The sequence below is a fragment of the Eleginops maclovinus genome, chromosome 23 (genome assembly GCF_036324505.1).
Source record: "Eleginops maclovinus isolate JMC-PN-2008 ecotype Puerto Natales chromosome 23, JC_Emac_rtc_rv5, whole genome shotgun sequence".
Taxonomy (NCBI): Eukaryota; Metazoa; Chordata; class Actinopteri; order Perciformes; family Eleginopidae; genus Eleginops; species Eleginops maclovinus.
The window spans coordinates 12,684,610-12,709,538 of NC_086371.1; the positions used below are offsets into that span (position 1 = coordinate 12,684,610).

Here is a 24,929-nt window from a genome sequence, read left to right on the forward strand (position 1 = left end):
TCTATCTATCTATCTATCTATGTGTATCACAATGTGATTCCCTTCGGGCGTAGCTCCTTTAATTCACCTTTCATTCTCCTCCCCAACTCTGAAATAACCTGCAAAGGAAACAGAAGTGCAATTTACAAACTTAAATTTAAACAAGTACTAAAATAATCAGCAATTACAAACCACAAATAAGACTGGTGAGAAAGAAAAACACAATTTTTGTTACTTTAAATAAAAGGGGCAAATGTCGCATCACTGGTGTCGCTTTACAAAATAAACTATGGTGAGTGGAACATTAATAGGACCCCCTTAACTTCAGAGAACCCTGAGCCCACTGAAAAGTTGAGCGACCCCATGACACCAGCAAAATATCTGACGCTGACCTACGAACAAGTGTAACTCTTTTGATTCCATATTCAGTTTCCATGTTTTTAATTGATTATTACAAAGTTATTCCTCCTAAACCCTCATGCAGATCAGTGTTTTGTGTTCAGTGATCGGTCAAAAGGTTGATGGTGAGTGAAAAGATTAATTAACAAAAGCTTGAAAACATTATTTTTGCACACACACATTTTTGTGTCAATGTGTGTGTGCGCTTGTATTTGACTTGAAAGGCAGGTTTGGCTTTCCATTTTATATTTCCAGGTGCACTACAATGAACATGAACACTTATGAATAATCAAATGGTTTATGCTGTAGCTTTTCTTCTGGAATGACTCTTGTCCCTCTCATTTTCAACAGATGGAACCAAGGTATGCTAAAGCTGGATCTGTCTTCACCGGTAGATTTGTTACTCACACGGTGATCATTTGCTTTAATAGAAGATGACAGGATATAAATAGCTTAAAGCAACATTTCAGCTCTCATTTGTAATGCTTGGATTGTAAATGAGCAACAGCTGTTCAACAGTAAAGAAATCCTTCACATGAGTATAAAACATTTTAAGAAGGGCGACTGTGAACTTAATAAAGAGTTTATCGGTATAAATGTGAAGACATTATTTCTTTAATGAGACCTTAGTCGTTTACATCAAAATATGGTTACATTTTCCCTACATTTGAATCAGAAGCAGGCTCATGTCATTCATAATTAATTGGCAAAGCCATTCACTGCTGAAGATGATGTTATACAACTAAAAGCTCCAAAACAGATAGTGAATCGACCAGGAGGCAAGATGTTTTGTCAAGTTCAAATGTAACTTCTTGTGTTTGCTTCTGCAGAATGAAGTAATTGAATTGGCTGCAACACTCAACAGAGTGTCAACAGTCTGAAGTAAGTTATACATTGCACTGTATCATTTGTCTCCTCACATTGATTGAACAGAAGGGGATTGAAAACAAACAAAGACATGGCCTAATTTAAACCTCCTGTTACCCCCCAGTCCCTAAAGGGTGAACTAAGCTTGCATCGCAGCGTAAAGAACAAGATGTGAAGTAATTATCTGGGGCAGAACATACAATGTGCTGTTGAACACAGGAGCCCTATGGAACAGGTCAGATCTGGAGCATGAAAAGGTTGCTGCTGCAGCTCAAATCATCAGGACGACTTATGGTGCTTCGCTTTGTGGGGTTTATGATACCGGGATGATAAACAATCTCATATTTACTGTATCAGTCAATTGTTGACCCTTTAGTACAGTTGTAACAGTGAGGTTTGTATAAAATACTCGCAGCTTAATATAAATCCTCTTGTAGGGGCAGATACTTATAAAGCACACAAGCATTTCGGCAATAAAACAAAATCAATACATTTCAATGAAATCAGTGAAATCCCAACTGGGGCAAGCCATACTTATAGATCACCTAAATCTAAATATGAAATATAGTAAATAATACAATAATAAATTACTATAACAGTCTAAAAATGAATGCACTATCTAAGAATATGGTTAAACTACCAGTTTATTTACACACCGAGGAACAACTGACAAACATTATACAGTAGAGGAAAAGACAGAAGCTTTCAACAGAGATTGGGCTCTAACCCTCAAAGGAGACTGACAGCGAGGGCATATTAGTTCTCTTTTGGGCAACAAATCAGACACAAGTCAGTGAACAGACAGCAAGTGTGTGTGTTTGAGTTTGTATCTGACTGAGAGGTTAGCACTGTGTTAAGTGTTATGTCACCATGACTCAGTCCATGGCTGACCTCAGCACACCTGACTCAGGCTGCTGTACAGCTGGCAGTCAACACCTCGTCCTGAATCAACAAACAAATACACATGCAGACATACGCACAACCAAGCAAACACACACATCATACACACACATCATACACACACACAGGCAAACACAAAAGAAAAGAGTACAACAATATGCACACAAAAAGCAAAACAATGGGAATAGATATGATAGAATTTCTTATATCCAGGGTTAAATGAACGTTTTGGTCAAAAACAAATAAAAATAAAGACACTAAGATACCATTTTGTGTGCTTTCAATAAATATGCGAGATATTTTTCTCCATCAAACTAGAATTCAAAATAAAATGTCAGAAATAATGACAATAACTCATTTATCTAAATCCCAGCGAGGTTTAGTTTACTTTAACAAAGAATACAGCTGAGCTGCAGAAGCACATTTACAAAGTTTTATTTTCTATCTCAGTATGAAGTTAGCTTATTCCCGATCATTGGATGGTATGTGTGTAAAATGACTCGGACCTTCGTGTTACTTTTCATGACCCCACTTGATTATAGATGTACATTTTGTGAGTTTACTGCATGAGATAATACAAAATAGCAGTCGGACAAAACATTTAGTACCTCACAGACTACAAAGGCATGGCACATCACTGTCAAAGGGTGACTTATGTGACTCATATTCACCCATTTATACTCTGACCTGTTGTTCAACTCTTATTTCAAACAGGAAGCAATACTTTTAGATTTTCCTTGTTTAGAAACAGTCGCCTGGATACAGCAATACATTGTATTTCCATGACCTGACCTGTCCGACTGGCACAGGCTGACATGAAACGCCTGAATAAAAAATTGCCCCCCCTCAAGGACAATCACCAAGCCAGCTGGCATCAGATGGGCTTTTCATAATAAAATCACATCAGTGGAAAAAGTAATGTAACACCATCACCATAGTGGATATGAAATAACAACCAAAGGGACGGAGAAGGGAACAGCACAATATAGAGATGGCAAATATGGCCAATGTTGTTTATATCAAAACATAATCCTTCTATTCGAACATCAGTCACATTTGTTGCAGCACTAAAAGTGTTCTTCTTCGGACTGACACTCTTAAGTTTATACATTTTGTGAAACATAAAGATCAACTGAAAAAATGACAATCTTTTATATGGTGAGAAATGACTTCATGAACTTTGCTGCGCTACACCAGCTCCCTGCAGAGGGAAGCGGACTTGGAGGTAACCTTATGGTCCAGCTGTCCATGACATGTACAGTGTGTACATACAATGTGTACAGTATATAACACAATGTGTATATATCACACACACACACACACACACACACACACACACACACACACACACACACCTTGTACTCCTCTCCTTATACACACATGTACTCTCCCTCCAAGCTCGCCTCTCCTCAACGACTAAGTGTATCCAGTGGAAAGCTTTCGTCCTGAAGCTGGCGCTCCCAGTATGCACTATTTCCATTACACACACACACACACACACACACACACCTTCACACACATCATCACAGTGATGTCTGCTGACAGCTTAGAACATGATGACATGGCCAGCAGCTATCTTGTATGCAGAGGGGGAAATCCCATGAAATAAATGTTACACACACTTCACTCAGAGAGATGAGCAGGGAAAAACATGCCCTGTCGATGCTTCCACATTTAACTGTTACACTGTCGAGTGCCTCGCGGAGAGGAAAAGATACGAGAGAGGAGGAAGAGAGGGAACACGGGAGAAAGAAGGATAGAGTGCATGCAAGTGTGAGCCTTTGTGTGTGTGTGATTGTGAATATAAGTGAAGCAGGCTGATCTTAGTGCCCTCGCTTTCTTTTTATACACCAGCAGGATGGAGAATCCATGTACCCTGTCAGCTTGGGACAGTGCACAACACACACACACACACACACACACACACACAATTGCAACTGCACATTGAAAGTGTGGCCTGCCTGGAGAAGAGCGCTGGAGGCAGCAGAGGTGCAAAAGCCTTTCCTCTCTTCTTTTAGGCATCAGAGATAGGAAAGAATGAAAATGAAGAAAGGAGAAAGGAGAAATTTGTCCTAAATGTCCTAACAACTTCAACGTTGACGCTAGACACCCTTTACAAGTGTTGCGCTTCTTTTCACAAGGTCACAATGTTTATTGGCAGTGTCCTTTATAAATAATCTAACAAATAAATCAATTTAACTTTGTCCTTGCAAGAAGATAAACACAAATTCAAACACAAACAAGTACTTAAGCAGACAGTTACTCAAGTGATGTCTTCAAACTTTGATTCTTTTAGAGGAACTACTGCGTCATAAAAACGCACACACATGAAATGACCAGCAAAGTACAGCTACAAATGTAAACAAAGGGCATACGGATGATGATGATCAAACCACCAAACAGCCTTTTCAACAGTGAACAAAAAAGATCTTCATCCATATTAGTAAAACAGATTGTTTTCAGGAGGCTATGTGTACACAAATATGAGTTGAATCGAATAAATTGAAAAAGGAATCTTGTTTTTGCTTTACCTCCTTCTTGCATGTTGTCTTTTTCTTCCCCTCTTATTGACTCTGCAACTACTCTAATTAAAGCTGCTCCTTTTTTCTAATTTAAGCTGCCTTAAACAGTCTGGGGACAGGTGAAAGATGGGATAGCCGTCAAAAACCAGTGACTGGAGTGTAAATTAAGAGGACATTCATACTAAAATGCTATAATGACACTGTAAGAATAAATGATCTGTTTGTACAAATGTTAAAGTTACTTACAAATTAGATTTTACAAAACAGTCAGGAATTAAGAGTGAAATAAAAAGCCACTGCAGCCTCATTTATGCGTTTGCATCTTAATGTGCGTTTACAACATGAAGTAGAGCTCACCTGCCATCAAACATATGGGCAGCTTGTGGCCTCGTAAAACCCTGGTTATGAAATGTGAAATACTCCCGAGTTAAGTAACTGGGCCGACAGTTTTAGGCAGAAATCCCCCATCACTTCCACTTCACTGCTCTGCACTGGAAGCGGGTTAAAGGAGTGGGTGGCGATCACAGCAGAGGCAAAGAGGGATAGGAGGAGAGTGGAAGAGAAGATGCAAAAGTAAAAAGACAGGAAGAAAGGGACGACAGAGGGGTGAGGCAGTAGAGAACGGAAAGAGGAAGTAAACAGAGGACAGTGCACAAGGAGGGCAAGTGAACAAAGTCACTGAAAGACATAAGTTGCAGAGGACAGGACACATTTAAAAAAAAAAAAAGGAAGGTGATAGACTTCATGTCAGGGGACTGAGATGCGTATTACATAAAAAAAAAGGCAGGGGGGGGAACGCAGTGAGTTAGTGGAAGGGGTAGAAAACACTAAAAACAGCAGAAGCAAAGATTGGACAGCGTAAGAGACAAGGATGGGGGGAAAGTGCGTCATCAGGCCTCTGCCAGGAGGTTTTTCAGTTAATTAAAGATGAACTCAGAACATGTATACGTCCTCTCTGTGCCTAAAAGGAAAGCAGTTATTTGAGGTTATAGATGGAATAACCCTGCATCGCCATGTGTGATTTTCTACTGTTTACAACCAACACTATAACAATGATGAAGGTGAAAAAAGCTGCTCCCACAACTCAAATACAGGAAGTAAGAAGAGCTAGATAGATGTTGGGTTTAAAGATATCAAAGTGACATCTGCACATCAGGATCTAACACAATAGGGGGCAGCAGTGGCTCAGTCAGTAGGGACTTGAACCGAAGGGTCGCCGGTTCACGTCCCGATCGGACCAAAAAAAGTATGGAGTGAGCTGGTAGCTGGAGAGGTGCCAGTTCTCCTCCTAGGCCACTGCCGAGGTGCCCTTGAGCAAGGCACCTAACCTATATCTGCTCCCTTGGCGCCGGGTACCTGGCTGCCTCTCTGCTCTGCCACCTCTCCTCTGCATGTGGTTGTGTGTGCATGTAAGGGAGTAATACAAGTATGTCTTCTTCTTCTTCTGCTTCAATATAATCAAACTTTAACTCAGAAATGATCAAACTGTTCTTTAAGATGTGTCGGAGGTAGATTTTTTAAACTGGTATGTTTCCACAAATGTATCGGTCAGATCAGCACGCACTGCAAACCTCCAACATGCAGTTTCATGAAAATAAAAAATAAAACACATTTGAGGTTTATAAAGGTGAGAGGCTTAGAGGGAAAAGAGCAAATACATCGGTGACAAAAACAGCGTAGTGAATTTTAACGATTAAAGTAAATATTCAATGAGGATTTTATGATATTTCCATAGGACGGACAACGATGATCCAATGGCCTGCTTCAAACACAAGGAGGGAAACTTTACTTAGAAGGTCTTACTACCAAAACAATCATGTTTTCACAAATGTCCCACAGAGTTTAAGAGTATGAAAACTGTCCTGGGGGGGGGGTTGTGCCCTCTTCGTTCCATACTTTGTGAACAGGCTGTGTAAAAGTAATCCAGTGAAAACCATTTTGGTTCTCTGCACCTCAATCTCCATGAAGAGGCTTGCTAAAAGCATCTGAGCGGCAAACCATAGGTGACGTTTGCCTTTTAGCCTTCAAACATGGATACTGCATTAGCATGTACAGTAACAGAAGGCGCTAAACAACAGGCGTGTGCTGCTAGGGAAACAGATGAGTGCAGTCAGGGAAACAGACGTGCGCTGTAAGGGGCAACGGGGCAACCTGGCGCATGTCACACAAGCTGTATGCAGACATTTATTGAAATTGCATTGTAGGTTTTAAGTTCACTGATACATTCTCAGTTCATTAAGTTACTGTAACCTTTGTTTGATTGTTGGTTCTTATAAATTGTTCAAGTTTCAGATTTATATTCAAACATCAGTTCCTCATTACATCTTGGTTTATCTTAATTTACTTTCAAATTTATGTCGTATTTTGTTTGCAAAATACCACTAAATTGTTTTGGACTTCTGTAGAATTTGTGTTTCTTATTTCATGAGTTAATTTACAGGATTATAATGACTTTTTCAGTGTTATTGCATCACTTATTCCTGCCCTATTGCTTCAGAGTCATTTAGCTACTGCTTGCCCTTGCTTTAGAGGGGATAGTTACCTTTGCCTGTTTGTTTGGTCTTTTTGTCAGCAGCATTTTAGGTAGGGGAAGAACCCATTACATTTTGAGCTGATCTGAATCACCAGGGGAATACATCCATTATCTTTCACTTAGGGAAACAGCCTTGGCCAGTGACCTTCGATTGAGTGTGACAGAATAAAACAGGTGTATCAGCAGAGTCGAGAGTCTGAGGGGAAACCCATGAGAGAGTGTGCTTGCGTGTGCTTGCCGTCTTACCGTGTTGGCATTGAATTAAAGAAATCTCACTTTTGACACAGAGCCTAGAGTTACTGAACAATGCCGTACATTAAGAATATAGAGTTACAGGAAGGTTAGTGTTTTGAGTAACCGTCACTCAAGAGTTGCTGATGGTTCTGTTGTGTGCATGATTGGTTAAACATTATAACAATCTGTACTGAAACGCCTTGGTTACATTTGCTCTACCCTTGAACCAAAGTCAAGTAGAAAAACAAGGGCAGACCAGAACCTGGGCAGATGTGGAGAGATGACAGTGAAGAACAGTAACGCCGCCTGGTGGCAGCTTGTAGTCATTGCACCTCCAGAACACAATCTGAAAAGATGGAGCCACCCAAAGCAGCAGTCGGCAGTCAGTGTCATTTTTAATAATACCACCACTTCAAACCTAACACAGAGCACAACCAAACCTTAATATCACTAGCTCTTAATCTGCGGTTTAAAAAAAAAAAAGGGAAAATATATATATACAAAAAGCTAAGTTTAGAAAGTTCATATCAAGCCTTTTATTTGGTATACAGATATTCATAGATTTATACAGTATATATAGATATATGTATATATGTAACACATGTGCCACCGCAAAGTCACAGACAAACTTATTTCCACTAAGAAAAGAAAGGAAAAGAAAAATATATAATGTGCTTAGTTTCAAAAGGAGTGCCGTGAAGCGCTTTAATGAAAGATGATCAAAACCGGAATGATGAGGTAACTGCCAGGCAGGAAAACAATCACTTATAATGGTAGAGTAATAATAACAATAACACTAATAATAATAATAACAACAATAACAATAATAATAATAATAATAATCTACTAAAACAAATGGATCAAATAGGCAACCGAGAAAATATAGTGGCAGCATGGACCCTTAGTGTCAAACTAGAGAAAAGAGATTTAAGTCTATAACATACATACACACAGAGTATGCATACAGACAGACAGTGCATAAACATACAAACAGGAAGTAGAGTCAGTCACTCATGAGAGCAAAAACTCTCCCATGTCGTTACTCGATACACAACAGCAACTCAGGCATGCTCCAAGACAGCTAAAAATCTCTCTCTCTAACACATACTGAAAACACACATACACACACACATACGCACACTCACTCTCACACAGTCATGTACCACAGCCTGGCATTATAGGGCTGACCAAACAACGCTTGCACAGTTGTGGTGCATGCAGGTGCACACACGCATACACACACCACAGCAGTATAGTGGTCAGGCGTGGTGAGATTCTCGAAAAGATGTGAGGGCCTGAATTCGTCTGATCAGACAGTAAAATGAAGAGGGAATCTGATGAAAGTCAGATGAAATTAAAGGGAGAGGGATGAAGATTGAAAGGATAACGCAGAAACACAAGGAAGTGGTGTGTGTGTGTGAGTGTAAGCACGTACATGTGTATCAATACATCAGGAGCAGGGAGTGCTGAACGTGTTTAACAGACAATAAGGAGCATCTGGCTCCCTCATGTGGTCACTCCGAGTCTCTCTGGACCTCCGAGGCGTCAGCCCGACAAATGGGACACGTCCTGTTGGCCTGAGGACGGGAGAGGAAACAGACCAGTTAGGGTTCCAAAGGCGGTTCAAATCTTCCGTATGGATCACACAAAATTCCCATTTCTAAAGCTGCATATTTGGACAGTAATTGAACTAACCACTACACTCTTTCATCTTTTGGTTGGATTTGTTTCAATCCGTAAACACTATAACTCAATTTAGACTAAGGCTTTGGGCAATGCTGCCATGCCTCTAAATCATAAGACTGTGTTGTGATTAATACAAGAACTTGGTGTTCGGGATCCTTTGTTAGCATTTTCTGTGGGAAATGAAGTGGTGAAGTATGTGCAGCGCTCCTCAGATGTTCCTGTCCTTGGGTTTACTGTGGTGTACTGACTCTTCTGTGCTGGATTTACATGTAGACACAAGCCTGGTGCTTGTTTCTGTTATCACACAGATGTCTAGAAGCATGAGCTTCTCACTACCTTTCTATAATTAAGAGTTTCCAGTGAGACTATAAAAGCAGCATCAGCAGAGCGCTTAAAGCTAGGGATGTCACGGTAATGGATACTTCTGTACCAAGTCGATACCAAAATTCTGAATTTGTGATAGTACCAAAAAAAAAACTGAATCCTGGAGACGATGGGAAATGTGTTTTGTAAGCAGTAAACTCACTGTAGATTAGCACCCCATTCTTCCCCAGCCTGCTATTATATGAAACTGTTGCTCAGAGACAACTTAAAATGGGTGATTAGCCTGAGAGGAACTCGGGGTTGTCTATGTTTATTCCATGGACACAGATTGAGTGAGCTCCAAAGGGAGGGGTACTTACCCTCAGCCACTTGTCGACACACTTCCCGTGGAATTCGTGGCTGCAGGGCAGGACTCGTAGCAGTTGGCGGGACTCGAAATCACTCATACACACCACACACCTGCAACACAACAACAAGTATCAGCATGTAAAGCACGACAACACGGTAGAGATGTTGTTCCACGCAGTACAAGACCCTCAACTCTGTCGTTACTGATACAGTCCGTTTGTTTTCTCACACATCTATTCCAACTAGCACTAGGGTTTCAATAAATGTGTAATATGTTTTATGTGTACATATTTTGATGCTTTTGGATGTTCACCTTAAGGAATATGTTTACCAAAGGTTGAATGTATTTCTTGCAATGGTCAACCCAAACAAACATAATTTATTTTCATGCTTTACTTTGACAATGTTATAAAAACTCACTGACTTTTGCAATCACATTGTCACTGGATTACCAAAATGAAAATGACAGCTAGTTGAAAACGCTGCAGCCAGTCTCTAAACCCAAACAAGGAAAATCTATCATTACCTCTCCGCTGAAAACGCTGCAACAACTGCATCTTTTTTAAATGATTTCCAAGTTATTTGCCTTTAATGAACAGACACCTCCCGCATTACAGACTTTAATTCATGTAATGTTTCAGCCCGATCACCAAGGCCTTTTATGATGTTCCTTAGGTGTCCCATAAAAGTATCAGTGTGAGAGCTTTCTGTTTCCATGTTCGTAAACTGAGAGCTCCTGGCTTCCAGATATCAGGATGGTTAGCTTTTGGCATTTCTAAAAGGAGATTAAATACCCATCTCATGAATCTGTCTCTTATTTGGAGTTATGCTGTAGCTTTGGTTTTTCATTTAATTGATGTAATTGTTGTTTATATTCTTTATCCCCGGCGATTCTATTCTATTAGTTTTATAAATTGATTTAAAAAGAGGCTTTATAAGTAAATAATGTTGAGTTAGGGCAGTTATAAGCTTTCAGTAGGTGGAAAACCGTAAATATGATGAACAACTTCAACAACTGATAAACAATATCATCCGTCAGGTACTCCACAGAAATCATTTATTTGGAGATCCTGAGGTTCCTAATTCCCCCCTCCACCCAGTGATGACCCGGTGTCTGCTGAATGACGGCACTCACAGTGTTTGTTCAGACTGATGGTTGTTTGGATTGAACCGATAGGAAGGAAGCTGTTCGATGTCTCCCTTAGTCAGTCCTCGGAGTTTAGCCTCTCCAAGACGCTCAGCGAGGTTCAGGAGGGCCTGTGAGGGAAAAAAACATCAGCAACAACTTAAGATTCAGAGTCTGTATCCAGCAAACACACAGACTAAAGAATAAGAAAGAAAATAATGACTCACCTCGTAATTTTCCACTTCTCCATCGTCTACATCCAGCTCTAGACTGATCGCAGGACCTGTGGGCTGGACTGGCAGCATTGAACTGCAGAGGGAAACATTTGGGTCTCATTATCTGAGAAGCAATTGAAGCGACTACAATGTACAATGGTAGCTAACTTTATATTACCACAGGCATATTATTGTTACACAGATAAAACCCAAAAACCAGTTTTAAAATTCTCCCATTCAAATGTAACATATTGCCTTCTATTTGTTTGTGTATTTAGTATTACTTAAATGACTTTAATACAGGTTTCCTCTTTAACAATACCGCCCTGTTGTAGTCGTACCGTTCATGCGACAGATCCCTTTTCAAACCCACATTAAGTTTTCTTTCCAGATTAAACTTGTGTTTAACCAAGTAAGACCTCTCATAAATCCCTCATCTTGAAGACTATAACCACTATCCTTTTCTATACTCTCATTCTGTAGTAAATATATAACTAATCCAAATGGCATCACATTGGTGAAATGTATCCTGATGATTACAAAGGACTTGGGTTTGGCGGGGTATTTTCTTTTCTACCATGTTTGCAGTAATATTAATGACCAAGACTGCAAAGAATAAATATCAGGCCTTCTGTTGTGCGATTAATAAAAATGTTCTTATCTTAGTAGCTTAGTGGACTGAACGACTTACAGGAAGTAAGGCAGGAGGCTGGGGTGGTAAGGCGAAGGTGGCAGTGGCTGTTGCGAACGGTACCGTCGCCCCGGGAGACGCCGAGGAATAAAGTTTGGATAGGACTGGAGGACATTTACAAAGAACACACAGGATCAAATCAGTCACATATAACTTCCTCTAAAAAGGAAAGGACTTATTCTTATTGCTCACCACGCCGAAAAACTCCTGTGGCAGGGGGTCATGGGAGAGGAAGTGAAGCTGGGTGGAGTGTGGCGTGAGGGCAGGGTGGGTGGCGGGGGGGTAGTGGAGCCCCGCACCCAGAGACAGATGTTCTCCGAGCAGCTCCACGTCATTCTCTATCCTCTGTAACGGCTGCGAGCGGGGAGGAGAAGAGGAAGACAAACACACGTTAACACCGCAAATAATCTCAGCCACAGGGGCAATAAAGAACATTTCAAAGACTAGAAGAGAGATACGTGAAGAAGAGAGTGAGGTGGAGGAAGAGTAGAGATCCAATCTTGTAAATAAGTACTTAGGACCCAAGCTAGAAAAATATAATCATATTGTACCAATATTTAATATACTAAAAATCATTAGAATGAATTAAATCAACCTTTGGTTCTTCATTATCTTTATTAAAACCTTTAATCAAAATCAGTTGAAATCATTTAGTTCTTCTGGCATTTATTTAAGAGTTGCCAGTGAGACTAGAAAAGTCAGTACTCAACAATTGATATATGAAATTGAACAGATGACAATCAACAAATCAGACTTCATTTTAAGTCCACAAAAGCTACCACGGTTAGCCAATCAAATGTTGAAACAAGCATGACACAATTCCTACTCACAGATCGGGCCTGCTGTGTCGGATAGGGTCCAAACTGTCCCGGCTGGGGCAAGTGAGGAGGGTGGTGAGAAAGATGTGCTTGGGGATGGGTGAGGTGAGGAGGGGGGAGCAGGAAGGCCGGGTCACTGGACAGCAGTGAAGGGAACGGGTAGGGCATGGGTAAGTGCTGCACAGAACAAGTCTGAAGGACCTGGCAGGGAAAAATAAACAAAACTTTTCATTTAGTGAGGGCTGTTGCAAACGGTATTTGAAAAGTCCTCAGTAACAGAAACACACTCACAGGAGGAGGGACACTGCAGACGGGATAGTGCTGTCCACTGAAGACCACCGAGCATGCTGGGATCTGCTGAGGGGCGGAGCGAGGCGGAAGGCCTGGTGCTCCCGGAGGAGACACAGGATACGATACAGGAACTGAACCCTACATATGAACAAAAGAGGGTAAGAGTCAACTAACAACACACAGTGTGATTTAAAGTGAGCAGCTGGAGACAGAAAGTGATCCACATTGTCTTGGTAGAAAATAAAGAAAACTAAAAGAGAAATTACTTTCCATGTCGTAACTGGCTCCATTGTGTTAATATGAATTGATCAGAACTTGGTTATTATCACATTTGAATTTAAAAGTCAGTTTCACCTGCAATTATGTGTAGATGCAATTTGTCCCATTACCGACATCACAGTTCATCTTCTGATGTAAACTGTACCAATCAATTTCAATCACTAGTGCTTCACTATACTTCCACAGACTTGTTAGAACCTACACACAGTAACACCACTAACTAGTGATAGTAAATATTGGGTATGCTGGGTTTCTTTCCAGCTTGTATTTAGAGTTCTGATGAAAAACAATGTTATGCGTCACAACAATTTCTCAAGGGCAAAGATACCATTGACCAATAACCAACAGCCAATCCAAAACGTTTTTTGAATAATCACCTTTCACTGGAAAAACAGGCACTGTGCTAAAAATAAACAAACTGATGCTTTTCTCTACAATTTGTTGATCAGTTTCCTTGGGAGATGACAGGAAATTAAATAAACTTAAATGAAATAACTGCTTTTAATATAAAAACTGACCACAGTTAAACAAATAATAATAATAAAGTAAAATCTGAGAACTTCAAATGCAAAAACATAACACCCATTAGCAGCTGGTTTTACATTTGACAGTGCATTGCTTTTATTTTTAAAGTGTCTCAATGTGTTCTTTTGTGTTTTGTTCGGCACAAGATAGATAAGAGTGCAAAAAAAAAAAGTCATTTCATCTCATTTAGAAAAGTGAAATCATTTCAGTCTGTTCTCAGTGTTTCGCCCCAACAACAAGGCCACATAAAGTCACCTGCTCGTGGAGGTCCAGTACCATACTGCTCTGCTGGGATGGGTGGGGGTGTGGGTGGGGGTGCGGGTGCGGGTGCTGTGGATGGGCTGCAGGGTGCAGCATCCTGGGAGACAGGTTGGGTGACTGGTGGAGGGGCCTTGGGGACGGATTTGGGGGATGGTGACCTGGGCGCTCATCCAACCCGGGCCCCAGCCCTCGGGGAGGTTGCTGGCTGTAGGGGGGGTAGCCCTGAGGGGGGGCCGGGTGACGGTAATTCTCATCCTGGTGGCCTGGCGACGGTCCGTGGTGGGAGTGCAGGTGGTGGTGGTGATGATGGTGTGGGTTGGGGTGGTGATGGTGGTGGTGGTGGTGGTTGTTGTTGCTGTTGTAGTGGTGGTGGTTGTTGTGGGCGTGGTGGTGGTGGTGGCGGGTCGGGCGGTCTCTCCGGCCCCTCTGGCGTCTCATTGGAGGGCTGAGGTGGGAAAAAGGGAATTGATGGTATTATTAGGAGGATGATGATGATGATGATGATGATGATGATGATGATGATGATGATGATGATGATGATGATGATGATGATGATGATGATGATGATGATGATGATGATGATGATGATACCCTGAAACCCTCTTTATTAGTCACATACATGCACACATTGGTCCTCTGCATTTAACCCATCCTAGTACTAGGAGCAGTGGGCAGCTATTGTGCAGCGCCCGGGGAGCAATGGGGAGGAGGGATTGGAGGTGTCCGGTGCATTGCTCAAGGGCACCACAGCAGGGAGGAGGTGAACTGGGACCTCTCCAAAGTAGCAGTCCACCTTCCATATTTTTAAGTCTGTTCGGGGACTTGAACCGGCAACCCTACGGTTCCAAGCCCCTACTGACTGAGCCACTGCTGGACATGATGATGATGATGATGATGATGATGATGATGAGATATATTTAAGCTTTTGTTGTTGTGTTAGCTCAGGCTGGTTTAAGACTAATGCAGGACTGATGGATTATTTATTTTCACTATCAATTAAATCTAACAATTATTTCTCAATTAATCATGTGTGCTATAAAACAACAGACAACTGTGGGATTAAATACTTGTGAGAACTCTCGAAAGCCCAATCTGTAAATGTCTTGTTTTATGCAACCAATATTCCACAATCTAAATATATTCCATAGACAATGATAAATTACTTTGACTTAATTACTTAATAAGACGATTAAAAACCCTGCCTCCTGTGGACCGGTCATTCAACACCGAACTCAGTGGATCTGGTACTAATCCAGAATTATATGTTACATTAATAAACTAAATCAACAGCAATACTGATTATTTGTTCTATATGCCAATTATTTAAAAAACCAAAAAAGTATAATTACTTACTCTTTATTAATTACAGTTTATCAAATCAGTCAGAATTTGCAATTTTGACTGATTTGGATCTTGTCATTACTTTTGACATTTTATTAGCTCAACAATTTTCAAATGATTAATAAAGATAAAGGCAATATGTTATCTTTGTGACACACACACCTTCGTCTGTTGCGGACAGGCGTGTGGCATCTCTCTGGCATGTAGTGGGGGTGTGGTCTGCGGCTGGGAGGCAGCTCCCAGGGACGAATGGGGGAGGAAGGAGTGGAGGGAGGGGCAGAGTTTAGATCCAACATGGTCTGCTGGGAAAGACGCTGCCTCTTCGGGCTTGGGCTGTCTTCCATCTGCACAAAGAGTTAAATAAGGGGGGTAAGGGCGATGGTTGGTAAGGAAAATAAAAGAGAAGGAGTAAAAAGGTGGAGAATGAACAATAAAAGCAAACAATGACAAACAAATCCTATTCAAACCAGGAGCAAAGCAGAGGCCGTGCTCATGTTTCTCACTTACTTTGTCCCGATCCTCACTGCACACATTATCTGGATGAAAATGAAGCAGTCCTCCTGCAGGCCACAAATGAAAAGAAAAAAACTGAATTAGATAAGATAGGGCGGAGGATAACATCCACATCACAAGACACATGAACATACGCTTGCTAACCCAACAGAAACACAACAACAGCAGCAGCACACAGGCAGCTAGTTGCCTTTGATTTGATTTTCCATTCTATGAACCCACTGCATCCTTATGAAGCCTGGCTGGTTCCTCTACAGTTTTATAACACTTCAAAATGGAAAAGTGATTGCAAAAAGGACTCCAACCCTTTGGCTTAACTAACAGGAGTTACAGATCTCCCTCCTCAGCAAGGGTCATGTCTTCTTTTGAATTTCCTGCTTTAAACAAGCAGACAAAGGATGAATACACCCTTGGAAGACGCAACGCCGAGCAAATCATTCCCTCTGATCTACCGAGAGAAGTCATTGCAGACCCACAGAAACAGAGCAGAGCATCTGATGCATGCACACCAAAGCTAATGCCTGGTATGTGCAAACATATTTGGCCATAAACCGGTTTCTGATTCCTGTTAATGTTGCACGTAATTTGAATGCATGTAATGCAGCTTACCGTTAGCATCCCTTTTCTCCAAGTTACTATCATAGTGAAATGACTGAAAAATATTTACAGTTTAAGTCATTTATAATGCAATAAATTCATCTGTTAGATTGTTTCAACTGTGTTGTCACACAAATGTGAATATTCTTTGCTTGTTTTATAACTTATATCCTTACAAATTGATTATTGTTTGGTTTTTTGGAGTGTTGGGTAACAAAACCATACATTTAAAAGAGTATCTTTGGTTTCTACTGTTTTTCCGACATTTACTTTATATATTTTTTTTAAATGACTGTAGAAAACTCCCTATGGAAACTAACCATCATTTGAAAGACTGATGTGTGTGTCCCTAATTGAGAGAGGGAACACTTATTAGCTCTGCAAAAAACAGCTCAGTACCATTACTTTTTTCCTGTTTTTAGTTAACAAGAGATAAACATCTCTGAAAAGATCAACAGAACATACTCTTCAATGATAGGAGATTATTATGTGCAAAAAAAAACTAATGCCGTAGACATAATCTCAGAAAAACACAATGCTCTCCCAGCTGTTTATCTGACAGACCACATGTGCAATCTGGATACAGCATGTGCACACAGACATTTCAGCAGCTTAAGAAGGATGTCCTTGAACTCGGCTGACAAGAGTTTCCTCTAAGCAGTCCCCCAAAAACCTTTAATCACAAAAAAGAGGGAGGGAAAAAAAACTCTTCCACTCATCCCCTTTATATTTATTCTTCTATGCCTCCCTCATACAAACAGCCCTTACAGTCTACCCAGAAAAAAAGACATCTAAAGGCTACCCCCCAGCCCTTGCGACACCACTCCAGTGCCATGTGAAGCCTGCAGATAGTGACAGCTCAAAGACGCCCTGCTAGTGGCTGCGGAGAAAAGCGGGACAGTGAGTTAACCGACTAGCTGACAGTAGGGCCAACACGCTAACATTTTTATGTATCCACCATACCTCTTGCTACAGACCTCATACAGTTCTGGGCCTCAGCCACCCGTGTGTTTTGGAGAAAACTAGGTCGGTTAATGCTGATACACCCCGGGGGCAGTAGGAGAGGGTATGGTGAGCCAGACTTGACGGGTTCTGTTGGCAAGCAGATAGAACCTTGCTTCCTCCGAGCGTGGCTGACGGGGAAGACTGACACCATTAACTTTACGATGGACAAACAAGGCAGAAAGCCGGATGGTGAACTTATGAGTATCAGCTGGAATCTAGTCGCAATTTGCTCACGTTTTTAAACAAGGAACGAAACCCGTTTTACCCACATCATCTGCAGATCGCAGGTGATAAGAGTAATAATGAAGATCTGTTCAAATTGGTTGGCATTAAGTTGTGATGCTGGGAACTTGCAGGATGCAAATCTCACTATTAAAGCAACACTGGGTGATAAAAGGTTTGACTCTGTGGGAGAGAAGGGTAGGAGAAAAAGAGGAGAGAAAAACAGAGGGGGAGACATTTACACATAACCCCCCCAAATCCAACCCTGACACATGAAGCATGAAAAGATCCCAAGAGGCGTAACACAGAGACGTACAAAAACAAATAAGCACATAACATTAGGATTTGTATTGTGTACTTAAACATGCACGCTACTGTTTTGCACACATATACATATACCCACACACACATACATACATATATAAACATACACACACACATATATATATATATATATATACATACATACATGAACACTCAGAAGGGGCGTGTGCAGCTGTGAAGAGGGAGGCAGACCACACATCTGGGAGATGTACTGTTTAAGTCATTCACACAATCCCCTTTGTAGTCTCTCAATTTGGGAAGCATGTGTTTTTGTGAGTGTCCCCTCTTAGCAGGTTATTTTGGGTGTTTGGCAACAGTTTTGCCATTACGACAGAGACCCAATAAAGGCCGGCTTTCATTCATTCACAGCACTCATTTTGCCGTTCAGGGAATCCAATCTGGTATTAGTGAACGTTTCTCCAGTTACTTTTCCAGTGCTCAGTGCTGGAAAGCTGCTGAACACTAAACAGACTGGTGTCAATGGGGGATTCAATGAAAAGAGGTCGGGTGCAGCCTCACTTTGAATTTCCCCTCTAGCAGTTTCATTTGTTTCTCATTTGTCTCTTTTCTCTCAAAAGGTTTTAGGGAGATGTTTTGTTGTCTTTTATTGAGTTCTGGTTGGCAGAGAAACTTTTGATGTTTAATGCATTAAAAGCCTACTTCACAGTTTAATGATACTGGGAAACTCAAATAAGATTTACTTCATAAAGTGAATAAACCAACATCATGCCAACACGCTTTTATTTTCATTCTTCAGTTTCTTTGTGTTGGCACAGTGCTGTGAAACTATTAGACCTTATTTATCTTTACTCGATCCTGAAACATTTGATAAGAAAGCTGTTTGACTACTTTAGGACAATATAGAGCTTTGCACAGGCTTAGATTGAAGTTGAATGGAATTGAGGCTTATGGATGAAAGGGTGGATGGTGAAAAGCCTGTACAATGCCAGCCTGCATTGAAGTAAGCAATCTCAAACAAAAAGATAAAATGGCTTGATAAAGATATTTCATTTTCAAACTATTTCAAGGCTCCAAACTGTTCTTTTAAAATCAGACTCCTCTCATGCATAATGTAGGTTGTGTGAAGTCTGAAGAAGAGTGAGTAGGATGTCTAAACCACCAGGCAAATTCAGGTCTCTGATCTGATGATCAAGTGAAAACATATTCAAACCAGCCAGCAATATTACAGATTGAATCCACAACACTTCGACTGAAAAAACAGATTTGTTTTTATTTCATTATGATAGAATATATCTTAACATATCATTGTACTTTTAAAAAGAGTATTATTTTATTGGGCTACTTAAATGATTGTCTAATGTTTCTCTCCTCATGCCTTGACTACACAGGAGTAACATAATACGACCGGCAGGCCCGGAGCACCACCCTGCCTGGACTATCCAAAGGAAAATTCTGCAGTGTTAAATTCCTACTGATGGCCTGTATAATCTGCACCATGCAATGGCCTACACTACATTACATTTATTTAGATGACATTTATAGTCTAAAGCAGGGGTTTTCAACTGGTTTTGTCCCAGGGACCACCATTCGGACTAGAAAGCAATCCGCGGCCCACTGATGTGCCTGCGCGTGCGCGTGTGTATTTGGTGTTACATGCATAGCTCAATGCATGAAACATGAAAGAGAGGCCACGCAGATTTTATAATAATAAAAGTAGATTTATTAAATTAAATTAAATTAAAGATTATTTTAAAGAAAGAATAAAGAATAATAAAGTGTTGTGCAATTCAGTATTGGGAAAAGTAACTAAAAATGTCATGCAAAGTCAGTCTAGGTGTGTGACAAAACAACAACGGAGAACAAAAATCCAACAACACCGGAGAACCAAAATCCAACAAATGAAGACCAAGGCAGCCTCAACTGCTGGCTGGTCAGGGCTTTTATAACCCAGCCAGGACAGACCTGTCACCAATCACCTGCTGTAGAGACAGAGAGATTGAGAAAAGCAGAGAGAGATTGAGAAAAGCAGGGAGAGAGAACAGGCTTACCATTAACACAGGGCGGGGCCTAAACCCGCCAGGGTCGTAACAGTGAAAACATGGGAGAATTAGGCCTACCTGTCAGTGTGATATCTGGGCGTGGTGAAGTCCACACAGCCTGTCTATTCGTGGCGAAATGGTAGACAGAGACAGTCTCATGTCATTCTCTGGATCAAGCCTAGCCCTGTACTTATTCTTTAAGTACGCCAGTGTAGAAAAACCACTCTCACACAGGTATGTGGTTGGAAAGGGCAAAAGACCCCTCATTGCTTTTGCAGCAAGCTGTGGAAATTCTGTCTGGCAACTTATCCAGAATTTAACAAGGGGCTGTGTGTCGTACATATGCCTCCTGACAGAGTCTGTGGACATCTCAATCAGCTTATCCTCTTCCACAGCCGTCAGACTTGACCCTACTGATGCATCGTCACTGAATGGGAGCAGGATCCACTTGCTGTCACGGCGCCACTCTTCCGAATCAGTGAAGTACTTTGCGAATTGACGCACAAGCTTCCTCAAATGCTCACATATAGTGTCGTTGATGTCAGTGCTGTCAGGGTATTCCTCAACTGAAGGAAACATCGCCAAGTTATTGCTCTCCACTCGTTCGATCCACTTTGACATTTTTTTCACAAATGCGTCGAGCTTCTCGTAGAGCTGCATGACGTTTGCATCTCTCCCTTGCATGGAGCTGTTCAACTTGTTCAGCTCTGCAAAAACATCTGTGAGGTACGCCAGCTTAGTTAACCAGTAACTATCGTTGAAATTGGAAGCCAGATCAGAATGCTTCTCGCACAAGAACTCGTAGATAGCTCCGCGTAGTTCAAACACACGGGCGAGCACAGCGCCGCGAGACAGCCAACGCACCTCTGAATGATAAAGGAGAGAGCTGTGTTCACTTCCCAAGTCATGGCATAGGGATGAAAACAGGCGTGTATTCAATGCGTTTCGTTTTATGAAGTTGACCGTCTTGACAACGACATCAAACACACCACTGAGCTCAACACTGAGATCTTTGGAGGCGAGAGCCTCTCTATGAATCAGGCAGTGTGTCCAAATTACCCCCGGAGCCACCCTCCTTACATGCGCAAACAGTCCAGTCTTGCTGCCACTCATGGCTCGGGCCCCATCGCTGCATAATGCAACGCACCTCTGCCACGAGATATTGTGCTCCGTGAAAAAATCGTCCAGTGCTTTAAATATTTCTACACCGGTAGTTCGCCCGGGCAGTGGTTTGCAAAAAAGAAATTCCTCGCACATAGTGCCACTGTCCTCGTATCGCACAAATGTTAACAGTTGCGCATCATTAGTAACATCTGTCGTCTCGTCGATTTGAAGGGAAAACAGAACTGTCTGAAGTTTTGCCATCAGCTGGTCTTTGACATCATTTGCCATTTCCCCAATTCGTCTTCCGATTGTGTTGTCTGACAACGGAATAGTTTTTAATTTGTTGGCACATTCTTCGCTTACCATAGCTCTGCACATATCTATGGCTGCTGGCAATATAAGCTGCTCTGCAATGGTATGGGGCTTCTTACTTTTTGCAACCCTGAGAGCGACCAGATACGATGCTTTCAGTGCGTTTTCATTTATTTTTGCACTCTTCCTCATGGTAGCCTGCTGTCCTTTGAAATCACGCAACATCTGTTGCATGTACTCAACGGGTTTGGCCTTCAAGTGGACGTGATGCGTCTCCATATGCCGCGTAAGTTTCGACGGCTTCATAGCTTCATTACAGAGAATTGTTGAACATACGAAACACAGTGGTACCTCCTCTCCTGCTCTGTCTGTCGTCACTGTGAATCCATATTTAACATATTCCTCATTGTATTTTCTTTTTCGTCTTTTTTGCGAAGTTGACGCTTCGGAAGCCTGTCCTTGCCCTATCGTGGCGGCCTGTCCCTCTGTCGTGGCAGCCTGACCCTCTGTCATGGCAGCCTGTCCCTCTGGCACTTTCCTCACTACAAAACGATCCATTGGTGCTAGATATATAGCTAGACTAGTACATATGTAACAAATGTTTGCTGTACTACAACCTATCTTAAAATACTCTCGTCGGCTATGCTTATAAATGTGTGTCAACTTTGCTCGCAAGACTGTACGTAATGAATAATAAGTGTGGTTAGCGACGCAACTCATTACCATTAGCGAATCACAGGCTACCATAGACTGGATAGGCGCAAGGCTACATTCTGTCAGCTTGAATTTCCTTTATATTATTTTAAACATATTTTTCACGATATGTAACGGTATTCTGGAAATGTGTTGAAATATCAAAGCGAATTTATATTAAAAAAAAACAATGGTGAACTGATCAACATAGGCTCTTGTCACGGACCACATGCAATGCCGCCGCGGACCACCAGGGGTCCGCGGACCACCGGTTGAAAACCCCTGGTCTAAAGCAAATATTGTATTTGAGTCATGTTGAAAGTAGTCTATCTCATTATCCACTCATTCAGTGAAAATAAAATTATAAACATTAAAAGCAACTTAGAATAAGTTTAACCATATGCAACCCAACAACTGCAGGTACCATGCAAGTGCTTACACATATGCAGAACTGCTTCCAGTGCTTAATACAAGACAAAGTTAGTAGACGTGGCTTGCCCTATTTACCGAGTAAACGCTATCCAAACCTCTGAAGTAGAGACACACCACCTGACATGACATATAGCTGGCCTTTCAAGCAACAGCTGGCAGTGAAAGCACCAAGCCTTTTAGTTAAATATCTCAAAGCCTGTTAAGCTGCTAGTGGTCTGCCTTCAACCCTCAGGGGGTGTATCCTGTGTGAGTGTGTGTAATGATGCATCTAGCCCGGCTGCAGGCCCTGTTTTACTGGAGCTTGCTTACCGGCTCCGGGGTGTCTGTGGGCTCCGTGTGCTGAGTGGCGCTGCACCCCCGCGGACAGGTAGCTCCCCTGGGCGTGCTGCTGCTGGCTCTCCGGGTAGCTCCGACCTCCGTGGTGCGGTGCCCAGCCGGGGTTGCTCTGCGGCGGGTAGCTCACCCCTCCTCCGCTGGCGTTCATCATGCTCCCGTTTCCCACCGCGTTTCCAGTGCCATTGCTGCCAACGTTACCGTTCATTCCGAAATGATAGAAGCCAGACCGAGACCGCGACCGAGTCCTCGGGGGGTCCATGGCTGGGGAGGGCGGCGAAGGATGGACGTGATGAAGGGGAGAGATGGACGTCCAGAAACGGGCTGGAGCCTCCCTCTTCACACCGCTTCTACGCGTCTCTCTATCCGCCTAGTTACCTCTGATGACCACTGGCTACTGCGAGTGTTTTCTGAGGCATTTAAAGCTGTTGTTTGGATCTAATAAGAGGGGATACCTGAAAGGTTCAGGGAAGCACAACCCTCATATGTCGCAGCAATCTGTGCGGGTCAACTGAAGGGAAACCGCTTATTTATGTATTTCTATCGATTATAAATGTAAACAAGTATAGAAAAATATTGTACTTATATTAGGATTCGGTATAACAAAGCAGTAATCAAAAATAGTTGTGTCTAATTGTCTGTGGTTACCAGAACACCAGCAGAACGAGTCTCAGGTTCTCTATTGTCTTTTCACAGTAAAACACCCCAAGAAAATAAAGTATTTTTAAGGCATTAGTCGCACACAGTTGAGTCCTATACGAGTGAGCCCATTGCCGACGCATATATTAACATGCAGCTGAAGTTAACATAGCTTGCCCTGTGCCTCCAAAAGCTTGTCAAGTTAAATACTTAAATCCCCCAACACAAGCAAAGATGGCTAGCTGACGAGCGCTAGCAAACTAAAGGAAACCAGCTGCCCTGATAGCTGGCTGCGAAACAAAGTTATTAGCATAGATTTGCAGATAATTTCCAACTAAATTTCAACGGGTAGCCTACCGTAAGCATTAAAGTTACACCCCTTCGTGTTGGTTAAGTATACCTGCTCGTTCATTAGCATAATTTCGATTTTCCAGCTAGCCCACGGCTAACAGGAAGCGGGGTCTAGTGGGGAAAACAAGTCCAACAGTGTCGACATTACAAGCTAGCTATCGTCGCGCTGGGTCGGTGTTAGGCGAGTCCTTACACAATGCTAATAGCGGATTACCTCGGACCACAGGAGAAAACAAATAGCTACCTTATCCTCCAAGTAGCAAGGACAATATTTGTCCAATTTAAATCCCCTCTCACATTCGCTATCGAGTGTTTTCGCTGGTCAGCGGGGAGTGTGTGAAGATCAATCAATGGGAGTTTCACATCTCTGTCAAGGCCCCACTAATCGAACGCAGAGTAACATGGCGCTCTACACAGGCCTGATCCGCGAATTGCTTGTCATTATATAACACAAACCAAGAGGTGTGGAAAAGTTAAAGGTCGACCAACACCTGCAAGATAAGATGTGTTGAATTAGCAACAGATAAGGTCAATTTTAGTAGCAGCTTGTTATCAGCCTTGATTGCTTTGGTCTGGCAAACCCCGGGCAGCTGCTCAGTTCATTAATAATTCAGCAGCTTCATACCAGAAATACTATAAGACAACGCTTTGAAAGCCACTGGCTTCATAGGCTTTAAGGTAGACGATGTGTTCGTATGTTGTTGCATGAAGCCTTCTCCAATGAAGTATATTCAAATAAACCCCCACCTTATATGATTGCATGTATCAGACGTCACACAATAACCCTCTATCTTTGAAATCAGATTATATGAAAATCCATGTTTATTGTACTTGTCTTTTCAATATAACCATCGCTCTTTAAAAATACCAATCACAGTTTTATTCTTTTGACCTGATTTCAAGTATTTTAATGACTGAAATTATATAACACTAAAACTAGTATCATAACATATAAACCCCTATCACATGATATATTAGCCAAAAGAGCAGGCATAGTATGTAAAAATATATACTACAAAATAATGTATGATGAAATCTATCTTTAAAACAAATTTGGCCCAGCTA

At 41.7% G+C, this 24,929-nt stretch overlaps 2 protein-coding genes across 3 annotated transcripts; both read right to left on the reverse strand.

Moving 5' to 3' along the window:
- LOC134859762 (E3 ubiquitin-protein ligase RNF38-like) lies at positions 1-24,215 on the reverse strand. Of its 2 annotated transcripts, XR_010165155.1 has the most exons (13): positions 22,851-24,215; positions 15,847-15,899; positions 15,502-15,683; positions 13,993-14,443; positions 12,934-13,071; positions 12,655-12,843; positions 12,017-12,178; positions 11,825-11,928; positions 11,146-11,227; positions 10,928-11,049; positions 9,804-9,903; positions 8,870-9,011; positions 1-98 (listed from the first exon to the last, which is right to left on the reverse strand). XR_010165155.1 is itself a non-coding variant. In XM_063876448.1 (12 exons), the coding sequence occupies exons 1-12, from the start codon at positions 23,134-23,136 to the stop codon at positions 8,949-8,951; spliced, it is 1,932 nt and encodes a 643-aa protein (XP_063732518.1). In that variant the 5' UTR covers positions 23,137-24,215; the 3' UTR covers positions 7,943-8,948. The 2 variants fall into 2 exon arrangements, 1 of the variants encoding a protein (XP_063732518.1); XM_063876448.1 differs by lacking the exon at positions 1-98 and having other exon boundaries at positions 7,943-9,011.
- Positions 19,510-22,407, reverse strand: LOC134859761 (protein FAM200A-like). Its single transcript, XM_063876447.1, has 2 exons — positions 20,079-22,407; positions 19,510-19,940 (listed from the first exon to the last, which is right to left on the reverse strand). The coding sequence occupies exon 1, from the start codon at positions 22,161-22,163 to the stop codon at positions 20,082-20,084; it is 2,082 nt and encodes a 693-aa protein (XP_063732517.1). The 5' UTR covers positions 22,164-22,407; the 3' UTR covers positions 19,510-19,940; positions 20,079-20,081.
- Positions 24,216-24,929: the final 714 nt, after the last annotated feature.

What these genes read in the sequence shown, in the direction of transcription:
- LOC134859762 (XM_063876448.1), bottom strand. Translation starts at nt 23,136, where the DNA reads ATGGACCCCCCGAGGACTCGGTCGCGGTCTCGGTCTGGCTTCTATCAT. An exon ending in CATCAGTCTGAACAAACACT is followed by an intron (nt 9,904 to 10,927) that starts GTGAGTGCCGTC and finishes GTTGTGTTGCAG; the next exon opens with GTGTGTGGTGTGTATGAGTG. An exon ending in GTGTCGACAAGTGGCTGAGG is followed by an intron (nt 9,012 to 9,803) that starts GTAAGTACCCCT and finishes TCCCGTCCTCAG; the next exon opens with GCCAACAGGACGTGTCCCAT.
- LOC134859761 (XM_063876447.1), bottom strand. Translation starts at nt 22,163, where the DNA reads ATGGTAGCCTGTGATTCGCTAATGGTAATGAGTTGCGTCGCTAACCAC.